The 22,489-nt window shown below is 37.4% G+C and overlaps 4 protein-coding genes across 4 annotated transcripts; 2 read left to right on the forward strand and 2 right to left on the reverse strand.

Annotated features, from left to right (window-relative positions):
- Positions 1 to 58: 58 nt before the first annotated feature.
- On the reverse strand, positions 59 to 6,274 carry LOC105141104 (exocyst complex component EXO84B-like). Its single transcript, XM_011048211.1, has 7 exons — positions 5,883 to 6,274; positions 5,672 to 5,769; positions 4,259 to 5,318; positions 3,241 to 3,756; positions 1,775 to 1,963; positions 1,554 to 1,690; positions 59 to 532 (listed from the first exon to the last, which is right to left on the reverse strand). The coding sequence occupies exons 1-7, from the start codon at positions 6,027 to 6,029 to the stop codon at positions 370 to 372; spliced, it is 2,310 nt and encodes a 769-aa protein (XP_011046513.1). The 5' UTR covers positions 6,030 to 6,274; the 3' UTR covers positions 59 to 369.
- A 2,248-nt stretch (positions 6,275 to 8,522) lies between these two features.
- LOC105141105 (ATP synthase epsilon chain) lies at positions 8,523 to 10,433 on the reverse strand. The gene is made up of 2 exons (XM_011048212.1): positions 10,157 to 10,433; positions 8,523 to 8,823 (listed from the first exon to the last, which is right to left on the reverse strand). Exons 1-2 carry the CDS (start codon positions 10,338 to 10,340, stop codon positions 8,795 to 8,797), a joined length of 213 nt encoding a protein of 70 aa, XP_011046514.1. The 5' UTR covers positions 10,341 to 10,433; the 3' UTR covers positions 8,523 to 8,794.
- A 307-nt stretch (positions 10,434 to 10,740) lies between these two features.
- Positions 10,741 to 13,469, forward strand: LOC105141106 (WD repeat protein). Its single transcript, XM_011048213.1, has 7 exons — positions 10,741 to 11,162; positions 11,250 to 11,315; positions 11,440 to 11,576; positions 11,679 to 11,716; positions 11,808 to 11,853; positions 12,394 to 12,558; positions 12,968 to 13,469. Exons 1-7 carry the CDS (start codon positions 10,867 to 10,869, stop codon positions 13,141 to 13,143), a joined length of 924 nt encoding a protein of 307 aa, XP_011046515.1. The 5' UTR covers positions 10,741 to 10,866; the 3' UTR covers positions 13,144 to 13,469.
- A 664-nt stretch (positions 13,470 to 14,133) lies between these two features.
- Positions 14,134 to 17,257, forward strand: PGR7 (proton gradient regulation 7). Its single transcript, XM_011048215.1, has 6 exons — positions 14,134 to 14,322; positions 14,370 to 14,579; positions 14,664 to 14,744; positions 16,150 to 16,254; positions 16,397 to 16,546; positions 16,856 to 17,257. The coding sequence occupies exons 1-6, from the start codon at positions 14,149 to 14,151 to the stop codon at positions 17,090 to 17,092; spliced, it is 957 nt and encodes a 318-aa protein (XP_011046517.1). The 5' UTR covers positions 14,134 to 14,148; the 3' UTR covers positions 17,093 to 17,257.
- The last annotated feature ends 5,232 nt before the right edge of the window (positions 17,258 to 22,489 follow it).

The following is a 22,489-nucleotide window of genomic DNA, read 5'->3' on the forward strand; positions in this document are numbered from 1 at the left end:
CTTATCGAACCAGAAAAAAGAACTACATGAGAACCGCAAGGAGTTGAAGACAGAAACCGAGGCATCAATCCGAAAAGCAACATGTTAGTTACATGTTACACCATGAGTTTTCAAAAGAATAATGAATACAACAAATGCAGATTCATGATTGAAAACATGTACAGACTCAAATGCTTTGAATTCCCAGCTTTCATACAAACCTCATCCTATAATAGGGAACGAAGGGTCGATCACGAAAGTTGGGAAGGAGAGAGAAATAAAATAAAATGAGGAACAAGGACAGCAGAAACAAAAACGAAAAGAAAATGAGGGTCCGCTAATCCATTACAGAAACTGTTCACTCTCTCTAATATACACAAGGGCTGTGCCTTACGAACTTCCATGAGACCTGACCGATGAAATTGATTGCGCTGAGACAGAGGCTGTTGGGCTGTTAACTTCTCTATCCCCATCGATGGCTTTTGGTTTTCCACTCAATCTTTCCATTGCATCTTGGCAGATCTCATTAAACCATTCATCTTCTGGCAGCACCCTGACAAAACAACGAAATCTCAGCCCCAGAAAAGCCAGGTGTTTTGATATGAAATGATTAAAACATAAATGAAGGCACGCATGCTGGCTATTTTCCTGCGCACTTAACGCGGCTTATTTGAACGCATTTTACCCCAAAGACACGAGTTTGCAGCAGATGGCATATAATTAATGCATAACAGAATGAACTTCGTTTACCCTTATAAATTACGATTGAGCATAAGCAGTGGATACATTACATCCGACAACCTGATGCCTAAGAAATTTGTCTGCTTCTTGCAGCTGATTACTTTACTTTCTTTCTAATAATTAAAATTCAATTGTAGCAACTCATGGGCCACGACACAAAGGCTGACATCTGGACAAGCATATTGTAAGTTGTATCTAACACCATTATCTTACTGCTTCTGCTAATCCTCAGCAAAAGCCTCCCAAGAAATGTAGTACTGATAAAAAGATTCAAAACTACATACCAAGTTATAAATTAAATCCAGCTCACTTCCTAACAAAAATAAAACAACATAACCAACTAAGGGTCTTGGGGCCAAATAATCTAGACCTCCCAATCTTCAAAATTCCCAATAACATATGCAATAACCATCGGAAGTCAAAGTTGTTTCACAACTAGTTTTCATCTTGTTGAAATCTACTATGTTAACAACTAGTGCATAATATTCAAAAAAGAAATAAAAAATGAGGGAAGAAAAGCAAAAGGAAATGCATTCCAAGACAATATAAGTACACATGTAAAGGAGTTGAATTACACTTGTTGAAAAACACAACTAAAGAGTTAAAATAGAGTCACATGAATCTATCATGCAGTCTTAGGAAACTGGTTCCCCCAATAATTTGCGCATACCCCATATACCATGTAATAAATGAATTCTCGATTTCAGAAGAGTTCATAAACTAGAATATAAACTTACCCTAGCTTTGGTTATGTTTATGCATACTTTCTGATTATGTTGAGAATATGTAATGAAACTGCTGCCAGTCAAAGACCAAAAAATAAACTAGTTTACCTGTCTGGATCCATCCCTGTTGCAGAGAATACCGCCACAGCTTTTGAAATGATTTCATTGACAACTCGATGCAAATTCCGTGACAAGTAGCGTCCTTGGGAAGCAAAGCAGATGACAAACTTCATGTCCAAATAGAACTGCATGTTTACAAGCAAATAAGTATATCGATGACCCAATTCATGACATATAACTATAAATCAAATGATCTCAGAGTTACATGCCTGATGTAGACCAAGAGGGCCTAAAGGCCTCGGGCCTTCCTCGATGTCATCCCAAAAAGTTTGATCTTCCGAAAGCCATAAAATGACTGTTTCTGTGAGTCTCATCAATAGCAATGTAGCAAATCTTTCCCTTCCTACAAACATCTCTGCTGCTATAGCAGCCATGCCGTTCAGTTTTACAAAAAGCTCCTGAATTGGTAGCATAGTGACAAGAAAGTGTAAGAACTTGGAGTGAAAGTTCCAAAACAGAAAAGTACATCAAATCCAAGAACAGATTTTATGAATGATGAGCATGTTTAATGCAAAATGTTGACAATGGATATCTAAGATCGCCACAAACAATTACAGTTCACAGGCCTTTCTCATCTATCAAAAGCTTAAGTCATGTCATTCCCATGTGCCAAATCCAATCTCACTGATAACTTAGCCAGCTTACAGTTTTTCCTAATCTGGTTACAGTTTTACACAAATGAGCTTCCAACTAGTTGTTCATACCCAATTTTCCCCAAAAAATTCCAAACTTAAAACAGTTAAACCTGATCAAGTAGGAGGAGGATAAGTAAGAACCTTAATCAGGTAGATAAAGACTTAAAAACCTTATTTGGGTAGATAAAGACCTACCGCAATCAATTAGGTGATTGTAGCTGATATTCCTGAATGCAACACCTAGGACAATGCATTAATTACATGCATGGAAAACTTGTTTGAGTCGATAGAGGAATGAAGCTACCACCTAAATGATAGGCTTACTAGTTGAGAATCAGGTGCAGTGTAAAAAAAGAGATGAGTGGGGGAGAGAATGAGCAGCCTTGGAAGAGCTAAAAAAGAGGCAATGAGAACACTCTGTGAATGGTGAGAGAAACCTCTTAGAATGATGGGTGGTGAGCTGTTTATAGGTTGTGTGGCATGAAGTTCAATAAACAGAGGTCCCTATGATGTGGTATGGCCAGAAATAGATTGTTTATTTCACTGTTGCCAAAATGCTCCCGAGCAAAGTTAAGGAAACAGATGCTCTCCAAAGAGAGAAACACCTTAGATTCTAATCAAGGGAGACTTAACAAGACACCTGAGAGTTTCTTTATTGACATGACCTTCCAATTCACTGTTGCCCAATGCTCCCAGGCAAAGTTAAGGAAACAGATGCTCTCCAAAGAGTGAAACAGCTTAGATTCTAATCAAGGGAGCCTAAACAAGACACCTGAAAGTTTCTTTGTCAATATGACCTTCCAAAACAAATAGCATAGGTTTCCCGAGTCAACATTCTTGCAGAGAATAGAAGCAAACATAGAACAATGCTGCATGCGCCACTCAAAATGCATTCATTTCTTAGATTTCTTGTCCACCTTAAACCATAGTACTTGATGGATTCTTCATCATCTTTTCCCAGATATATATATAAGGTTTTGATGGATTCTTCATCACATATATATATATATATAAGGCATCATTGATTTAAGAAATAATACCTGGTATATTGGGGATGGAAACCAATCCACTTCATCTGCATTTCCAACCATGTTTATATACATTTCTGCAGAAAGATGGCTATCACCATCTTCTGTAAAAATGAGATCCAGTGCATGCTGTCGACAGAAAGTATCTTTTAATCTATCAACTGAATTCACAAGCCGCTTCCTCCATTCTCGTTGCTCAGGATGACGGTTCTGCCTATCTAAGGGTCTTCTACGTGGATCATCCTTGTGATTAGTCTGATTCAGAGGTGCAAGTTTCATGGCTGCACGTGGCAGTAGTTCATCTGCTAATAATGAAGCATTCGCCAGCAATGCAATTTGCTGGGCTTCGGTCTCAGCCATTCGCACAATTTTATTTCCAGAACCTTCAAAGTTTGCTTCTTCTTCCATCGAACCTGGTAAAGCTTTGATCAGCATGTTCACATACGAGTTAAATACTTGGAACAAACCTTCCAGTGTTTGGCCTCCCAACTGCATGCTTAAGAGTGGTCCTACATCCTCAAAAAAGTCCTACATGTTCAAGTTGTGCAATAACGCAATTTAGTGAAAGAATTAACCAACTACTGAAAGTTCAAGGAAGAAACAATTAAAAAAGCAACCCTTGAACAACTGTGAGAACAAACAACATGTGCTCAGACGATCATATAGAAGAGTAGTGATTCAAAAACATTCAAGACATTTGAAGAGTAGGTAAATCAACTGTAAGAGAGAATTCAAGAAAATATTCAAAAACATTCAAGCCATTTGAAGAGTGGGTAAACCAACTGTAAGAGAGAATTCAAGAGAATATATCCAGCAGTAAGCCCAAAGGCAGGAAAACAATATATGAGTTAGTGCATGTGCCATGTAAGGGCTATACAAGGGTAAGAAAATAACCTGAGACCAAATGAACAGCAAAGTGGCAATTAAAAGGAGCAAGTAGAAAGGACTAGTTCATGAATTGATGTTTGAATAGAGAGAAGATATGTATAATGTTACAGTTTATCAGATATCAAAGGGGAAGAGTGTTTACCTGGACCATTAAATTGAAGCGATGGGCACTGCTTGTAAGTTTATGTTGAAATACTGCTGCGTTGCCAAGAGATGTAACAGAAGACCTGCCAGACTGTCGAGTACTGGTTGGAGGATAAGTAAGTACCCAGTCATCAGCAGCAGCCAAAGCAGCAGTGCTCTCTTCGATTCGTTTTATATTAGCATTTAAGGCTTGTTCAACACTAGGCCTAAAGAGTTTTATGAGCACAGGACAGAGTGCCAAGCCACGAGCTTCCAACAGAGAGCAATGACCCAAAGCTATTTGAACACACTCTGCTGCAGCTCTTAAGCCTCCAGCAGCCGCTGATGATGCTAATGCGTGTCTTTGAACAAGAACAGCAAAGGCCTCTGTTTGCTTGGTAGCCCACATCACAAGCTCGGACCTATATTCTCGTTCCTTACCAAAAATAGCCAAAGAATCGCTAGCAGCTTGAGCGATAGCAGAAAACACTATCTGTGACAGTGCAGCAGTATATGCTCCTCCATATGAGGTGCTTGACGGGCGTAGGCTTTGCATATTATACTGATATCTTTGGAGGTGTGCATTGAGGAGCAAACTATGAGCTCGAGCCCCGTCCCCAAGCTTTTTAAGAGCTGATATAGCCGCACGAAGTTCACTACTGCGAGTAGAAGGTTGGCAAGCAGCTTCAGCAAGCTGATCAGCCAACTTTTGCCTGCGTTCAGTAATGGCCATCTCCAGGGACCTCAGTATACCAGGACTCAATGATTCTGTTTCTTTTGCTTCAGCAGCTACACGTTCTCCTTCATCAAGTGCTGCCAGAGCTTCATCCACTCTCCTCTCAGCTAGCAAAACATCAAGCATATCAGGGAACTCAACTGACCATTTCTCCAAATCAGATGGTTCTCTATCTTCAACATTCAATAACAACTCATTTACCATAGACCCTTCAGATGCTTTTGATGACAAAGAATCAATATTAACTCCCTCCGCTAAACCATGAATCAAAGTTGCTTGAGTGGACAACAGGTTTCTTATAGATGAAAGCTCCCCTTCCAAATCTGATATTTCCTTCGATGTCCTGTCGACAATAAGCAAAAAGAACCCACCCCTTCAAAATCACACTACAGACACAAAACATATGCCTAACAGCTTCTTAATCACATTGTTTCAAACACAAATTCAATCACAGCTTCCTACAAACCACGAGATTCACAAATTTGACACCACGGAAAGCAATCACACTACACAGACACACATTTCCAGTGGTAAAATCGCAATTCAATAATCTTAACATCCAGATTAACAAATCACAGCAACAAAAATTTTCAAGCTAGCTACAAATTACTTAATTTTAAACCACAAATTCAATCACGACTTCCTGAACAACAAGAAAACTAGCGAAATTCTCCACTATGCGAAGAACTAATTTACCTTATAAACGCAGCATAATTAGCGTAAACACTTTTCCGCATTTCTTCAGCAGATGTTCTCTTTAAATCCAAAAGATACGAACACAACAGCCTTATTTCCTGTTCACCACAACCAAACACACATTTATCATCGTCAAAACCTAAAAAGAACTAGTGGTCTACTCTATCCTTTCTGAAAACTGAAAAAAGAAAAAGACTACTAGTTAACGAACCTTCTCGTTGAGAGAGCATTTGGACTGAATATAAGAATCGGCGTCGAATCTATCGGACTTGAACACGTTGAGCCCGTCCTCGATCTTCATGCCGTTCTCCTTCACCGACGTCCCTCGCGAACGACTACTCGTCTTCGCTGAAGCCATTGTTTATGAAGATGCGATCAAGAATCCAGTAACGGTGGGTACAGGCGGCGGATGAGGAGAAATTAAGAAGTGGATCTGGGGGTAAACGTGGAGTTAAGCAATCATTGGTGGTGCCGTAGAAGAAGAGGATGGAGGGGAGAGCGTTTGACAGAGAGGGAGAGAGGGGGGGGGGGGAATGAGGATCTCTTTGGAGGAAACAGCACAGCACACGGCTCTGTGTTTTTCCTCTTCTTTTTTCCCGTTTTTTTATGTCACTGTAAAAATTTAGAGAGAGAGAGAGAGAGAGAGCAGACTGGATTTGACTGCGACTAATCTTTGTTTGAGCTTTAAAGTGATCGTGACGAGGGCGGTTAATTGGCTAATAAGGTAAGTAACTGACATTTGGTAAACCAAAAAGGTTAACTAATACTAATAGGGTAAATTTCATTTCCGGGTAAAAAACTTGAATCTTGATTTTATGAAACAGTACCATTCAACATTGATATTAAACTTAATCCCGGTATAGAGTCATGGTTATAAATTAAATGGGTTAATCCACTTTAGCTATGTTATTATTTATTATTTTGTTGTTTTACAAAATTCTTTTTTTTTTTAAATAATGTTTTTAGTTGAAGGAGGTTAGCTTTATGATTCTCTCCAGGAGGGAAGTGACGCGTGACGCCTAACAATGTTATAAGTAGAAGACACCTGTCAATTTCTCATGTAATAGATAATTAGAATGGAATATTGTTGGCAATTAATCCAAGCATTAACCATCCTGGCAACCAATCAGCGAATGATTTCTCCTTCTCCTTCTCCTTCTCCTTCTCATCTCCTCAAGAACGAAAATGGCAAGATTCATATCAGAATTAGAAAGTAATAAACATATAATGGGAATTAGAGATGGATGAGATTGGCTACAAAAAACAAGCTCAGATGGGCATGAATGAATTAATGATTGTCTGGGATCACAATGGGGTAGGCACTTTCGTCATTGGATAAGATCAACAGCCTCTAAAAGATCTGATTGGAGAAGATCTAGCTGGCCTTTCCCAGTCAATGCATAAGGCAATGCGTGTTTTTGTATTAATTTAATTCTTTAAATTATTTATTTTGATTGTTTTCATATTAAAATCATATAAAAAAAATCAATCTAACAACATTATTTCGCATGAATACAATTTAAGAATCGACATGTTAAAAACACATTTAGGGAAAGCAATTCTATTAAATCCGATCAATTCAGCTTAAGTCAGATTAAAACTAATTATTTTTTTATTAAAAAATTAAAATAAAATTATTTTAATTTACTTTTTTATTCAAAGTTAACTTTATCAGCCGAGGAGTTGATGATAGGAGGTGTGCAAAGAAAGACGGCATATTTTATTTATTTTTCTGGCTGTCTGGACTCCTGTACACTTTAGTGGTTCAGCTGCACCATGCGCACAAACCATACAGTAAATTTAATATTTTAGAAGAATTAAAAAAAAGGGGGTAGCGCCCAGTTGGTGAAGGGACTGTAGCAGGCAGGAAGGCACGAAAACCATATCTGGAAGGGACCTTCTTGGTGGGGAGAGGATGGTGGGTGTGGTCTGCCATTTTCAGTGGTTGCAACGGAATTTTATTTTGATAGTACATTAATTATTAAGAAAAGGGGAACGCGCTTTAGCTTTCCTCTTACAAAACATAGGTAATTTGACAGAATTTATGAATGTATAGATAGTGCCACAGTCCCAGAATTTGTTTTTGTTTCCGTGTGTTTAGTAATATTGTGCATAGTAATTTTTAAAAGTTTTTTTTATTGGAAATATATTCAAATAATATGTTTAATATTTTAATATCAATCCATCAAAACTTATAAAAAACACCTAAAATACATAAATTCAATATTTTTCTCAAACAAACCAAAAACATTTTAAAAAGAATGCTGAACCAAAAGTACCCTCGAGAGTAGGCTGAACCAAAAGTACCCTCGAGAAATCACCTACTTGACTATTAATTAATGTTTAATGCTCGATAATACATTATTGCAATGTTTTAGAAAAAGAAAAAAGGTTCTCATATCTTTGGATCCTGGGCCTCTTACTGGGCCTGTGAACACTTCCACACCTGGCCTTTATCCACTGCGTGGACCGTGAAGCCAGTACGTTACCCATGACTGGATTCTTGGGTGAAGTTCGGCTTTGCTTTAAATATCAGAGACTTACCATTTTCCAGTTGATAATGAACATTAACCGCAACTTACACTAGAGCTGAGATTAGCATGACAAGGGCTTTTACAGTGTCGCTCAACAGAATGCAACGGGTAACATCCATATAAAACACCATTCCTTATCTTCAAATCGGGATGCACCCTTTATGTCCTGACATTGGCCATGTCTACCAGGAAAAAACACATGGATGCATCCTCTCATGAGATGGCACAGGGCATCCCACTTGACACAAGTGGCAAAACTATTTCCCAGCAGTGGAATAGAATGCTAACCATGATTTGTTAATCAAAAACAGTAACTGTTCTGGAAAAAGCTGCAGTTGACATTGTTAACTTCAAAACACAGGATTGATCCATATAGATCGCCAAAGAAAGGTAAATGATGCAGTATAGTCAAAGGAGTAGATAGCACCGGTTACATTTATTACAATTTCAGTACCAGGCCAAATCCAAAGTCTCGTCTGAAATTATGCCTTACATACCCAACGAATTCCAATCTACCAGACAGACAAATAGAAGAAAGTTCATCGCGGAATATCCTCCAATGGGCATTTAAGGGATCAAGCTCCTCAACTCATTCAGTCCCAGAATCCGAACGAACAACTGTTAATAAAGAACCAAAATAATATTTAATCAGAATGCACCGGTGAGAGCTGATGTAACAGAAAAGTAGTGATGGGAATAGGTTAAAAATGCAATGTAGCGTGCAGAAGTATATACACATGGAGGGCCAAAAAGGGAGACGACCATAACAACTCTCTCTCTCTCTCTCTCTCTCTCACCCTCAAAGCAGGTAAGTCCATGACACCATTATTAATTAGACCACTAAGTTGTCAGATGAGTATATAATTATAAACAGGTGAATGAGCAAATAACTATAATGAGGATTAAATCCTTCAGAGAAACAAACAATACATCATTTTTGCAACACTATTTTTCTCTTTTCCAAGTCAAAGAAAGCCACATCAAACGTGCAAGAATGTTACTTCTGGGTACCAAACGTTCATAAGAACATCCGAAACAATTCAATAAATGGTGTATAACAAAAATAGCTGGTCACAGAGATTGCCTCTCCCTACTAAAGTAATGAAATAAACACTAGTTTAAACAATCCATTCCATATAGGAGAAAATCATCAGAGCCAAATTTCAGTCTCCAAGCTCCTTCATCCAATTTATAAGCACCTTAATATCACTACCACTGCCCAAGTCAAAATTACTAAGATAGAAAAGACTGCACTGAACCAAGCCCCTGAAACAGCTAGGTTATTCACACCATAACAAAAATAACACTCACTTTTTTCCAAGGCATGGATGAAAGTAAGATTCTTCCGAACCCTTCTAATGAGTTCATCAATAGACATGCAATCAATCCCACCAAAAATGAAACCAGTAGGAAAAACATTCTATACCGCAAGCCCTGAAACTGAGGTCATTGAAATGCTTAATACTCAAACATGGAGAGTTCTAGCATAGATTAAATCTACTCTGTTTTCACATCCCTTTAATCCTTCAAAACTTGGAACATACCAGAACACCCCTCTTCGAATCTAATACGTCAGCGGACCTAAGACCAAAGCACCACATCCACCACGCACTAAAGGCTCCACATAGTTCTTATAAACAAGCTCAAACGTCAAAAAACAAGAAACAAGGAATTGGATCTTAATCTTTACCCCAATCTTTACACCAAACTTCTATCCTGACAGAATTTTTAGAGAAAAACAATCCATTTAGCCTATAACTTCTTCATCATCATTCAAATGGTGATTAAAAATGATCACAAACTTAAACAAAACTAAATCAGATTCAATGAAATCAGGAGAAACAAACATCATTGGCACAGAATCCAAAAACCCCGGATCTAAAAACGAGATAAAAGGGACAGCTTTATACAAGGAGAGAATTAGAAAGAAAAGGGAAGAGTAGAATCTTACCGGGTTTCTGAGGATTTCCATCGACAAACTTGGTAACAGCAAAATGAACCTTTTCCCTGGAAAGAGCTTCAGTCTTGTATGGTTCTTTGAGACAGTTTCTGACAAGATTAGCACAGATGTTCGAATATGTTATGTAGGTCATGCCGGCGGCCCTCCAAAACGGCGCTGCTGCATTCGACGCCATCGCTTTTACTCTCTTCTTCTCGTCTCTTCGGTTTCCCTGTCAAGAGATGATACCATTACTTTTAGTGTTCTCTGTGCTGACCTAGTTTCTCTTGTGGGCTTAGTTTTGGCCCAAATAAACTTATCCCAAAAGCTAATTGTAAGGGTCAATTTGGCAGAATTAATATACTAAAGGGATTAAATTTATCACAAACCATTTTTAACTAGCTAGCTAAAAGCTTAGAAGCAAAACTCAACCCGGAATAATGTCCGGGTCGAAAAGATCCACTGGATCAACTTATATTTGTTTTTTTAAAATAACTATTTAAAAAAAAAATAAACAAGCGAATAACAAGTCACCCCGGTATTTTTACAGGAGCAGCCGAGTTTTTTCCATCCTTTTCTTTTCTTTTTTCTTCAGCATAGACTGGTCTTAGCCCCGGATTAAACATGTCTCAGATTAACCCGCTGGTCCGGTCCGGGTTTTACAACAGTGGCTATAAGCCCCTTCAAAAACCCACCACTCTTTCTGCTTCTCTGCGAGCAAGATGAAGGCAACAGCTTTACACAATCTCCTCTCCTCACCACCTCCAAAAATCAACCATCTCCTCCTCCCTCACCAACACCAACTGCCACATGCTAGTTTCGCAATCTCCAAGAGTCCACTGTTCTCCTTCTTTTCTTCTAGTGGTGCAATCAGAGCCGTTGAGAGAGGACGCTTGTCATCCATCTGGGATGAGAAGCCATATGAGTTACTAGAAGAAGATGTTGTCACATTTCTTGACCCACCTAAGGAGCTTATCCCTCTTGACCCTGACACTTACAATCCAGCTGCTTACCTCTGGTTAGTTTCAGTGAAAGGCTTGTCATTTACTTTATCAGCAACATGTTGCTGCAGCGCACTGACTGATGATTTGATTTTGAATTGCAGGAGTAAAATTGAAGATATACTAGAAGAAAGGCGTCTTAGATTGCTGTCTCTGATAAAACAACCTAGGTAGTGTTTCTACTTGTGTTTTTAATTTTTCAAGTTTAAGAATTTGATGTTTACTATAAAGGGTTGCAGTAAAGTTTGGATTTTTTCGCGGATTTGGTTTGAATGGGAATTAATTTATGTGTAGGCTAATATCAAGAGCTTGGGAGATAGCTGGCATGAGATATGAGGATGCTAAGTTAGCAAAGAAATGCGGGTCTGACTTGCTGTGCTGTGAAGATGGTGAATTGTCAGTTGAGTTTTATAGTTGTAGAAGTAATGGAGGTAAATTATTTGAATTGTTGGTTTTGTTATGTAGGGGTGTGTGTGTGTGGAGTGTGAAGTTTTGGTGATAATGTGATTTTGCTGTGGAATGTTGTGAACTAGGTGGTTTGGATGTTTCTTGGATGAAATCGTTCAAGATGGTGAGATCTAAAGTGCTTTTATTTTTATAATTTGTTCCCTTTTGCATGTGATGAGGTGTCTATGATTGGTGCATTTTTTTTCACTTCTCAGGTTATTTTCCGTTGCGATAATGGGGAGGTTTATGGGAGATTTATTGGTAAGTTCAGCTGCATTTTTTTCGTTGTGATACTGTATTTTACACTGTAAAGAACAAGGCTTCAATTATTTGTCTGTATTTGTTTATGTGTTTATTGGATGTGAGTTTGTAGAGGACTGGAGGGGAGGGGTAGGGATGGGAGTAAGGCAGAAAAAAATGGAAAGATGCTGTGAAAAATAGCAGAAGCAAAGTTTTCAGTATTTGAAAATTTGGTTTCCCCATCCACAGACAGATGCATATTTAACTGGCTTGCGGCGGGTGGATGTAGTTGTAGAAGAGTTGAATGAGGCTTATCTATTAAGTGATGTGCATGACAGATAATGATTTGTTGCTAAGTTGTATGAGACTTGATCAGTTGCCTCAAAAATTGATTCTTTTTTATAAAATCTGTAATGGATATTCTTAAAAAATCTGGCCTCTTAGTTTCTGACTTTAAAAGCACTCAATTGTCCCTGTGTATATTATATATATTTGATGAACTATGAAGATGGTTAGCTCAGACCTAATCTTAGTTAACTGATAACAATAATGCTTGAACAGGTGGATCAGTGCTGGCTCAAATCACAAAAACCTTTAGTCCATTGTATTTTAAGGTCGTGGAGCAGAAGGAAGTAATGTCTACAGAGCAGCCCTGTGATTTAGCATATGAATTTGGAGATGGGCACTTGGATCTCTGTAATTATCCACGACACTTTCCAATACCAGGTGGGATTTATCTAAGAATTGTACTACTGCTAAGGATCTATAGTTTCAGATGACCATTTTTCTAATTGAAATGTGAAAAAGTTGGTAGAGTTTCTCCTCATCATCGCTGTTTTGACTTCATATGGCCCTGATTTGCATTTGCATCTAACAATTTCATGCCAGCGGACACAGGACTCCGTGATAGTTATCTATAAATAATGTTACTCTCACCCTTGCAGAAATTTGATCTCATTTGTGCCAATGGAAGCAACCATAAGCTTACCTGAAAAATAAAATTTAATAGAGATGATTTATGACAAAATTATTTACAGCTCTATTTGATGATATAATGTGTATAGTTCTATTTAACATTCCCTCCTTTTCCGCATAATGTTTGGACTAGTCTTAAAGAGTTTCTTTACTTTTGCAGAAAAACACCCATACCCTTTCGATGATCAGGTTGTCATATATATTCGTCACGTTGGACCTGGGGTGCTAGTGGGGCAAGCATGGCAAGAAGGGAAGGAATTACAGCAAGTTCCTCAGAAGTTATGTGATGAGATTTTGATGGTTAAAGATTATGCACCACCAAGAGAATATCCATAAAAATTGTGTTTATTTCCTTGACTTAGTTGATCAAGAGAAGCTGATCAGATCTTGAGCCCTCAAGTAGAATCACTAGAAACTATCCATGACAAGCTTTTGAAGTGGTCATGGAAGAAGAAAAGAAGTGTAGTTTCTGTAATGCTCGTCTAGTTCTGTTACAGAATCTTGAATTTGGCTTCTGTCATCTATGAATTGTAATATCAAAGGGAGAAAGAGGAGTTTTATGTGTATGCTATGCTGTTGATAAGTAGCCTGGAGTACGGCGCCATGCAGATGCATTGCGCATACCGAATTCCAAGCTTCACTACCATATCTTTCTTTTCTTACCACGGATTCAACATTTTATTATTCTCAAATGAAAAAAAAAGAAGCAAGTTTTAATTTTTTTGAGACAAGCCATTGCTGAAATTCTTGTGTGAATCGAAAATTCAAAACAGGGAAGTGCCCATCTGTCTACTGAAACATTATTTCTTTATTTCAACTTCATGTAACGTTTGAAGAGGGAAAAGTTTAAGACAACGCAGCAAAATCTCGAGTGATGATTTTGCTGAGGTCAGGCTAATTTCTTCATGTTGTTGGAAGAGAACATGTGCAACAAGGTTATTAAATTTGAGTTGGATGGATTGATTCAGATCATATTAAAAAGGTGTTATTTTATTTTTATTTTAAAATAAAACTAGATTTAACTCGTCAATTAGATCGCTCCGAATCAATTCGAAGAGGGTGAAATCCCAGATCACGTCGAGTTTACACCTTGTGTAATGTATCGGACATAACAAGGGCATTTTGCAATTTTACAAATACTGGGGTGGTGAATGTAAAAAGAAACTATCCTTCCCATTTCTCGCTTTGAGGGCTCTTTATCAACATCATCCATGTCTTCTGTTCTGGTTTCTCAAAAGACTGTTACTCCTATAAGTCCATTGTTTGGCCATCAAGATTTGTACACAAAAATTAGTTCTTGAATTCCTAAACCCAAGTTATCCTCTCTCTCACAATTCACAAATGCATCTCCAAACCCAATCTCTCACCACCAACTTACCTCTCCCTTCTCTCTTTCTCCCAAAACCAACAACAACAAAGCCCCACCAATTCACGCCTCTAAAGCAGCAAAAACCATTTCCACAATTCTCCTTAAAATGCTCTCTTTCAACTGTATCAGCTGAGCCACCTACTCATGTTATTGGATCCTCAAATGATAAGCCCTTTCCTGCTGAAGTTTCAAGAACCAAAATGATAAGCCCTTGCCTGCTGAAGTTTCAAGAACCATCATGGAGTTATCTTCAGTTGGCACTCTTTCTACTTTGACCTCAGATGGCTGGCCTTTGAGTGTTGGTGTTAGGTTTGCTGTTGATGATGATGGCACTCCTATTTTGTGCTTGAGTGATTCTCATAGACAGTTTTCTGTTGATAGAAGGTCTAGTCTTCATGTTCAGGTAATTCAATTCAATCCATTGATTCTTCAAAATGGGAAAGGATATAATCTTTATGTATTAAACATGTTTAATTGTTGGAATTAGTTAGAGCAATCTGGAACGAGGACACCTCAGTGCACAATTCAAGGAAGCCTTGACAAGCCTGAGGACACAAAGCTTTTGAAGGTAATTTTTTTTTCTTTCATTTTTATCGGTTGCTTGTAGTGATTTTTGTTGCATAAGCACTGTGGGTTTAGCTGGTTTTAGCAGTTTGTGGTAGAACATTACACTAGAATGAAGACTTTGAAGTAAATTTGATTGCTGGTTTCGGAAAGATTGGTAAAATTTTGTCAATGGAACAATGATTGTCCGCTAATAATGGAACACAATTGACTATAAACATATGGTTTGTGGAAGTAATCGAGATTAATGGAAGTGTTTTCAGCAAGCTATATTCTTCTTGTTCTGGAATAAAAAATATGTAGTTATAAGTTGAGAATCCCTCTAGTTGAATCATTGATTAAATAGAAGTTGCAATGGGAGTATATTTAGAACCTATCCGGATCACTGCCATCTTCCCACTGCAAGTTGCGGTTATCCCGATGGAACTATTTTGGACTGGAGGGGATGCTAATCAAGCTGCTTTAGCAGCTAAGATTGAGTAGCAAAAAAGCGATCAAGTTAATAGTTTGGGCTTGATATGAGGTGGGGAGATTGATTTTTACTCAAATGGAGAACCTGGACATGATGTGTAGTGGTCCTATCCCCATGGTTGGTAATTCAATTGAATATGTTTTCATCTTTATCTGTCTGCTCCTCAATGCTGCCCAGAGCAGGATTTTTTGCACTCTGCAGAAATGGTGCTTTCTGGGTTTGGGGAAAATGGGCTTGCCAAAACAGGGACAGATTAATTTGCTACATTTCTTTCTTGGATGTTAGTACGAGTGTGGTTAAGCTCAAACATAGCAAAGTAGCTGTTAGGTTTTGATGTGTCCTAGATGCACAGTCCAGGTAACTAAATGTGTGCTGTATTGTTCATGGTACAATTGCTTAGCTCCAAAATGTTTAGGGGGGACCCACCTTCTTTCTATAAATTGAGATTCAACCATCTTTTTTTGACCTAAATTGAGCTGGAGGAACAAGGTAGTCAAGCTACCTGACCAGCTAAGATGCTGAATGCAAAATTTGATTGAATTCCTAGTTTCACCTTGATTGAGAGGGAATACTGATTGTTTCTCAAATGGAAAACCTGGACCTGATTTGTAGTCCTACCCTGGTTACTGTTGCCTAGGAGGAAGTCTGATTTTTCTCATCATCTCATCGAACTTGGCTCCAACATGCCTGGTGGCTTTTAAGGACTGGGCAAAATGGGCCACACAATAGGTAATTTGGGCTGATTAAATTGCTGCTCTTAGGTCTCCTATGGAACATAAGCATGGCTAAGCACCTCATTAAATGGAAGCTAGCAGATTTTTGTCCTTATCAACATGATGTCTACTTAACTGAAGGCGTGCTTTATTTTTCTCTGTTTATGGTTGTGCTATGATCTCTTAGTCCGTAACTTTTACTGGAATTTGCCTTTTCTTTTCAGTGGGCTCATTCATTGTGGAAAAAGAGATTTGGAGAAGAAGTTAAGGATGAACTTATTTATGTTGTGGCCATGGAGCGGGTACTTCAGATGGAAGACTTCATGGAGGTATGATGGGATTTTTCTTGCTGAATGGCTGTGTTGTTATGTAATTCTTGCCGAATACTGGTTTATTTGCTGTGTCTTCTGAAGGTAATTGCTTTTGGCTTATATAATTTTAGGAAACTATTGATCTCTTTACCTATTTCAGGATGGTGTATGGGTCTCATCATCTGATTATAAAAATGCTAGCCCTGATCCACTCCGAGACTTTGCAGAAGCATTTGCCAATGAGATCAATGACAAGAACATGGAAGATGTTAGCCGCTTTTGCAATGTATATGTTGATTTGGACTTCCAGGTTTGCTGCCAATAGAACTCTTATCATCTTCATTGCTATTGGCAGTTTATCTGCTCGGTTGCTAACTTGAGAGAAAGCAAATGTACCTTGAATTTCTTACACGCACCTGCAATTTATCCCAGGTTGCATGATATAAAACTATATATAAATAAAAGGAATAAAACCTTTGTGGGGCAAATGCATTTTGATGATACAAAAAAAATCGGTGCAAAAATCGTGCCTGCTTCATCCCTGTTCCAACGTATTGAGGTTTTACTAAGGTTTGTTTTTATTAGATTACTGGTTCTTAATTTTCAAGTGGCTTGACAGGTGTCAGAAGCGAAGATGATATGGGTTGATAGGTTAGGCTTTGACATGCGTCTTTGGTCTCAGAAAGGCACGTTTGATGTCCGAATTCCTTTCCCAAGAGAAGTGACTGATGTGAAGGGTGCCAAGTCCTCATTCAATGGTATGTCACAGCTTGCTTGGGAGGTGGAAAAAAACTATCAGACGCTGAACTTTAAGAAGGTGCAACAATTAAAGCAGATAACACACAAGGGATTGTAAGAAGTTAATTTTTCATAATTTTTGTGAGATACTATGATAGGAGGCCCTTAATGACCATTCTTTGCTGAGTTTTTCGTGTTCATACTTTTGATGGTTCAAGATTGACCCGTCCATTCAGACAAATTTGTTGAAATTACGAATTTGATTGGCAAGTGTTCATGTGCTGCATCATTTGTATTTTAGTTGTTCTAAAGCATGCTCAAATTCTTAAAGTCAAAATGCACTTGATGATCTCTGTCTGTGTGACACATGATTGTTTCTTGTTTCTTTTATCCTCTAAGATCTCTTTCTTAGACCCATCCTCTTTTGTCTATGCATAAAAGTTATGGTCCCAACCATCCATGCTCTGTACTCCTGCTATATACAGAGCCTGAACTGTTGAAAGGAATGCATTTGTTACTATCCATTGAAAAATATACGTTTCAGACTGTTACTGTTGCATGATGCAGCCATTCTCATCTAGCAACACTTCTTACAATTCAAGGTAAGAAAAATCCAGGTCCTTGTCATAGAGGAACAAACACGAAGAGACAAAGGGCACCGGCTAACTAATTGGAAACATCAATGAGAGCTTTAAAAGAACAATCCACAAGATCTTGGAATGGGTATTGAATCAACACTTGTCTCCTCAGATGTTAAAGAATAAGAACAAAAACAAAATCTAAGGAGCAACCCATTCTCAAAAACAAAAACAAAAGTCAATAAAAGAGTAACCCATTATCAGAATCTAAAGAAAAAACTAGAATTCAACTTGAAGTTTATGAGGAGCTCAACTGTACCCAATTCCCATCTCCATAACTACTATCTCTCCCTCACTCTGCTTACATTCATAATAGAACACAGTAAAAACCAGAGAGACAAAGAACTTAGATAGGCAGAAGAGAACTGCTGCAACAAACCTAAAAGCAAACTGAGCGAGGGACCAAGCTCATCATCATCATCATCATCAGTTGCTGTAACATAGAGCAGAACATAGATTGGGACAACAAGTACAGTTAAAATGAACATAAGGAGAAACCCTTGAATTTTTCTTCCTCTGATGAGTTTTTCTGATCTTTTTATTCCCTTTGTTCCGCAAGAATCATTTTCCAAAACTGAGATCACAAGTGAAAGAGTCCAACTTGCATCAAGATAAAGGTAAAAAAGGGCAGCCAGAATTGCCAAAAACCAACCCCACAGATAAACAACATAACTGTTAGGATCAAGCAGGCTGACCAATTTAATCGAGACTATAGCTAAAACAGCGTAAGTTAATGTAAAAAGAGAAACGCATAGCCAAGTGATCAATGGTTTCTTCCAGGCATAATGGATAGACGAAATCAGATCATTCAGCCCCATATTTTTACCAAGATAGCTAGAAGCTGATGCATGAATCGTTAGCATAATTCCGAAGAAGCATACGAAGAAAAAAGCAGAAAAAAAGCAAGTTCAAGTCCTACAAGAGTTCTTATATCGTTTTGACCAAGAGGAGAATTCTTCTCATAGCTATCCTCGACCTTTTCAATTAAAAAAGCCTGCTAAAAGATAGTGAAGCAGGCCAATAAGAGAGAAAGGGAAGAGTATGGTAAGCATGACTTTGAGTATGAACTTCCCATTTCTTGCTAATATTGTAATGGCTTCCCTCAAAATTCCAATCACATTCAATGGAGTTGCAACCATGGCTGGTGGTCTAGGAGATCTCAGAAGGGTAGAAAGCAATGGGAATTGAGACTACTGGTTTTGTGGCCAGGTTTCAACTGAATTCAGTTGTACAGATATGCAGTTCTATCATTCTAAACGGACACTATATAAGACAGAAAAAGTCCCCTCAGCAATATTTGCAGTGTTTTAATGTGTTATTAGCGGGTTGCCCCCATCAGTCAAGATCCGAATGCAAACATGAAATTTCGTACGGCAAGCACGAAGTTAATAATGAAATATAATACTACTTCAAAATAAAACTGTCCATGGAAGAAATAGTTGAGATTTAGTTTTCATCATAGTTTGCTAAACTCATCTTACTTGAAAATCCCAGTATCCAATACCCATTGAGTTTTAAATTAAATAAAAAATAGATATTAAACCAATAAAACCTTATTAACCAAGAGCTATCCGGTTAAATCCAGTCCAAAACGGACTACGTTAAGAAATAAAAAAAGCAATATCATTTTAATAAAAATGGTTAATCCGATTTTGATTTGATTCGGTGGCCTGCAAGTCAACTGAATAATCCCAATTACTTTAGATTATTTTTCGAATCAGATGTGGTCGCAGTAGCAAGTAGTAGCGGGTTTGACCGCCATGGTTTTGAAAGAAGCAAGGAATAGAAAGTTGACATGCTAATATCTTCATATGACGACGACGATTGCAATGCCTTATCGAACTCACCTCCCTCGGACATCACCATTTTTATATATCAGAGGGCAGCAGCATTACAGATAATCCTACCTTGATCAACGGACTATGCGAGGACATTCTTATAGAGGGAAGTTGATCTGGGGATATTTCTTCCACGTATTCATCACCACCTTTGCTTAATCAACCACTTCACTAATAACTATCTTTTGATCTATTCATATTTTAATTAATTAATAGTAAGTGCAAGACAAAAATATTTAGGTATAGAACATTTTAGTCCGGTCAACTCAGCTTTTAATTTAGTTCAGTTTAGCAAGTAAACTTGTAATACAATCAAAATCTAATTTAATTTTCTTAAAAAAGTTTTATTTTAAAATAATATTATTTTAATTTTTTAAATAAATAAAACGGATTGATTCAGGGATAGATGGAATGTTTTGCTTTAATTATAGAGTTAAAAAATTATTTGATTATTACATGAGTCAAGTCTCATTTAAAAAACTCTCTATAGAAATATTTGATTTTAGATGTTTTTTTAAAAATATATTTTTCTAAAAAATATTAAATTAATATTTTTTAATATAATTTTAATATAAAAAATTAACAAATAATTTTTTTTTTATTTACATGGGATGTCCGAGCCAGTTTACACATACCACGACTAATCCACACGGCCCACTCAATATCCTGCAAGTCCAGTGAGCAAGTAAGGCACCGCGGGAGAGACAGGCGTGCATGATGAGATTTGAATTCAAGTGTGGAGAAAGGGGATAAACCTCTCCCACCGCTACGCCAGAACCTCATTTGCACAAATAATTATTTTGATAAAACTGTAAGTTGTTTATTTTTGTGATTGCTTCTACGTGTGGTTAGAGTTTGCTCCCACGTTTTGTTGGTTAGTGTTTGCTTCCACGTTTTATACTATGCGTTTGGTTAGTGGCATCGACCAAATAACTAAGGTCCAACCTCCGATATCTTGAAGCTTCTTTTCCCAGTGGTTCTTGTGAGTGTGCAATATCCTCCTTTCTTCCTGTTAACCGTTGAAAACATAAACAGACCAAATTTAACCTCCATCTTCCTTCTCGTCAACTGCAAGCATGTCTATTAGTACAACACGCATCTTCAACCACCATCACTTTTGCACAAACTCAACTCTTTTGCAATCATTTTTAGGCCTCTCGGTTCATTTCTCCCTGTACTTGTCTTTCGTCTTGCTTGAGAAACAAGTGTTGAGAGTTTTCAGAGTGTAAAGAGAGCTCATAGTACAGGTGAAAGTCTGTTGAATTTGTAGTCTTTTTGCAGCTTAAGCTGTTTTAGTTTCTGGGTTTTGGTTGAAAGTCAAATCTTTGCTGCTGCTCTATGTTTCTGCTGTGATTTTTGATTGAGAGAGATTATTTCCAGGTCTTATGTTGGTGGAGAGTTGCTTTAGCTCAAGATAATGGCCACATAGAGGCTTTTGTTGATCCCATCACCAAGAACTCAACTTTGTAGAGCTTAGGATTTGCCTAATTTACCTGTTTTATCTAATAGTATAGTCAACGTCAGTCTTGATAATCCAATTAAGAGCTCATTAAGTAGTGGAATTTCTTTTAAATCCTTCTCAATAAAATTGACAAAAATAATTTAATATATATATAATTTTAGAAGAAAAAAAAAGGAGAAAAAGCATGCAGGGAATGGAAAAAAAACAAAAAAAAATAAAAAAACAAAAAACATGCGGGGAAATGGAAAAAAAATGCCAAAAATAAAAAATATATAAGAAAAACTGCAGTATTTTCACCATGTGTTTTAGAATATTGTTAATATATAATATATCTAAAATCTGATTAAAAAAATTAGCTTTAATAATAGACAATTATCCAACAATATTTTACATGATTGAGAATTTTGGTGTGAAGTAAATGTTTTAGTGATTATTTTAAAACTTGACTTAAATCTTGTTGTTGGGTGATTTGTATGATTTGAGTTTTTTTTTTTAAAAAAAAAAACCTTAGTGTAATCAAGTCAAAAAATCAGATTGATCTAAGAAAAATTAATTAATTTGTTTTCTTTTTATTTTTTACGATCATATTTTTTTTTATAAAATAATAAATTAAATTAATCTATATATCTCTTGACTTGTCACGAGTCAGGATTTAAAAACTATGGTATTAAATTAATCTATATATCTCTGGACTTGTCACGAGTCAGCATTTAAAAACTATGGTATTGATTTAACACTCAACAGTCAAGTATTTCGATCACCATCAATCCATCTACATTTGAGATCTTCAGCTTTGTCCCTCCTGTCAAGAAACAAGGCAGCCCTGGCATCAAATTTGCTCCCATTGGACTGACCAACATGTTCAATACTGGTGGCACAATTCAAGAAGAGTTGTCTTTTGATTCTGAAGAAGTTGAGACTTGTGTTAAAAATGGACGGAATTTCTTATCCTCCTCAAATTCATGTCCAATCAGGTGCTTGTTGAATGGGGCAGAGGCTGGTTTTGAGTTGATGGATGCATGGAGACTATTATCCATTTAATTGCTTCATGGAATCTGAAGGATACCTAGAACGTAACGTGTAAGGATCCATCAATAAATAAATTTTACATTAATGCACGTCTAACTATTCTCCAATCAAAGATTAATCATTCTTTGTATGTTGGATTAATGAGATATCAAGAGCCATGTCAGTGGTTTATTTTAATCATATAAATACAATCCTATTTACATGTACTAATTCTTCACACATTCATGGAAAAGATTAGAGGAATTGAGTTACAGATTTCAGAATTATAGCTTTGCTCAATCATGGATGGCTTCAGCACACCCCTTTACCACCTCATGCTGTGATTTTCCCATACATGGCTCAAGGGCACCCTCGAGTTGTCAAAGGAACTAGCTGGCCGTAGCCTAAAAGCAACCATCGTTACGACCCCTGCAAATGCTCCGTTCACCCTTTCCAAAACATCTACCGACCCGACAATCTCTTTGTCCATGGTCCCTATTCCAAGAGTTCAAGGATTACCAGAAGGGAGTGGAAATACTAACCATCTTCCTTCTCCGGATCTCTCTTTC

The sequence above is a fragment of the Populus euphratica genome, unplaced genomic scaffold, assembly GCF_000495115.2.
Source record: "Populus euphratica unplaced genomic scaffold, PopEup_1.0 scaffold250.1, whole genome shotgun sequence".
Lineage (NCBI taxonomy): Eukaryota > Viridiplantae > Streptophyta > Magnoliopsida > Malpighiales > Salicaceae > Populus > Populus euphratica.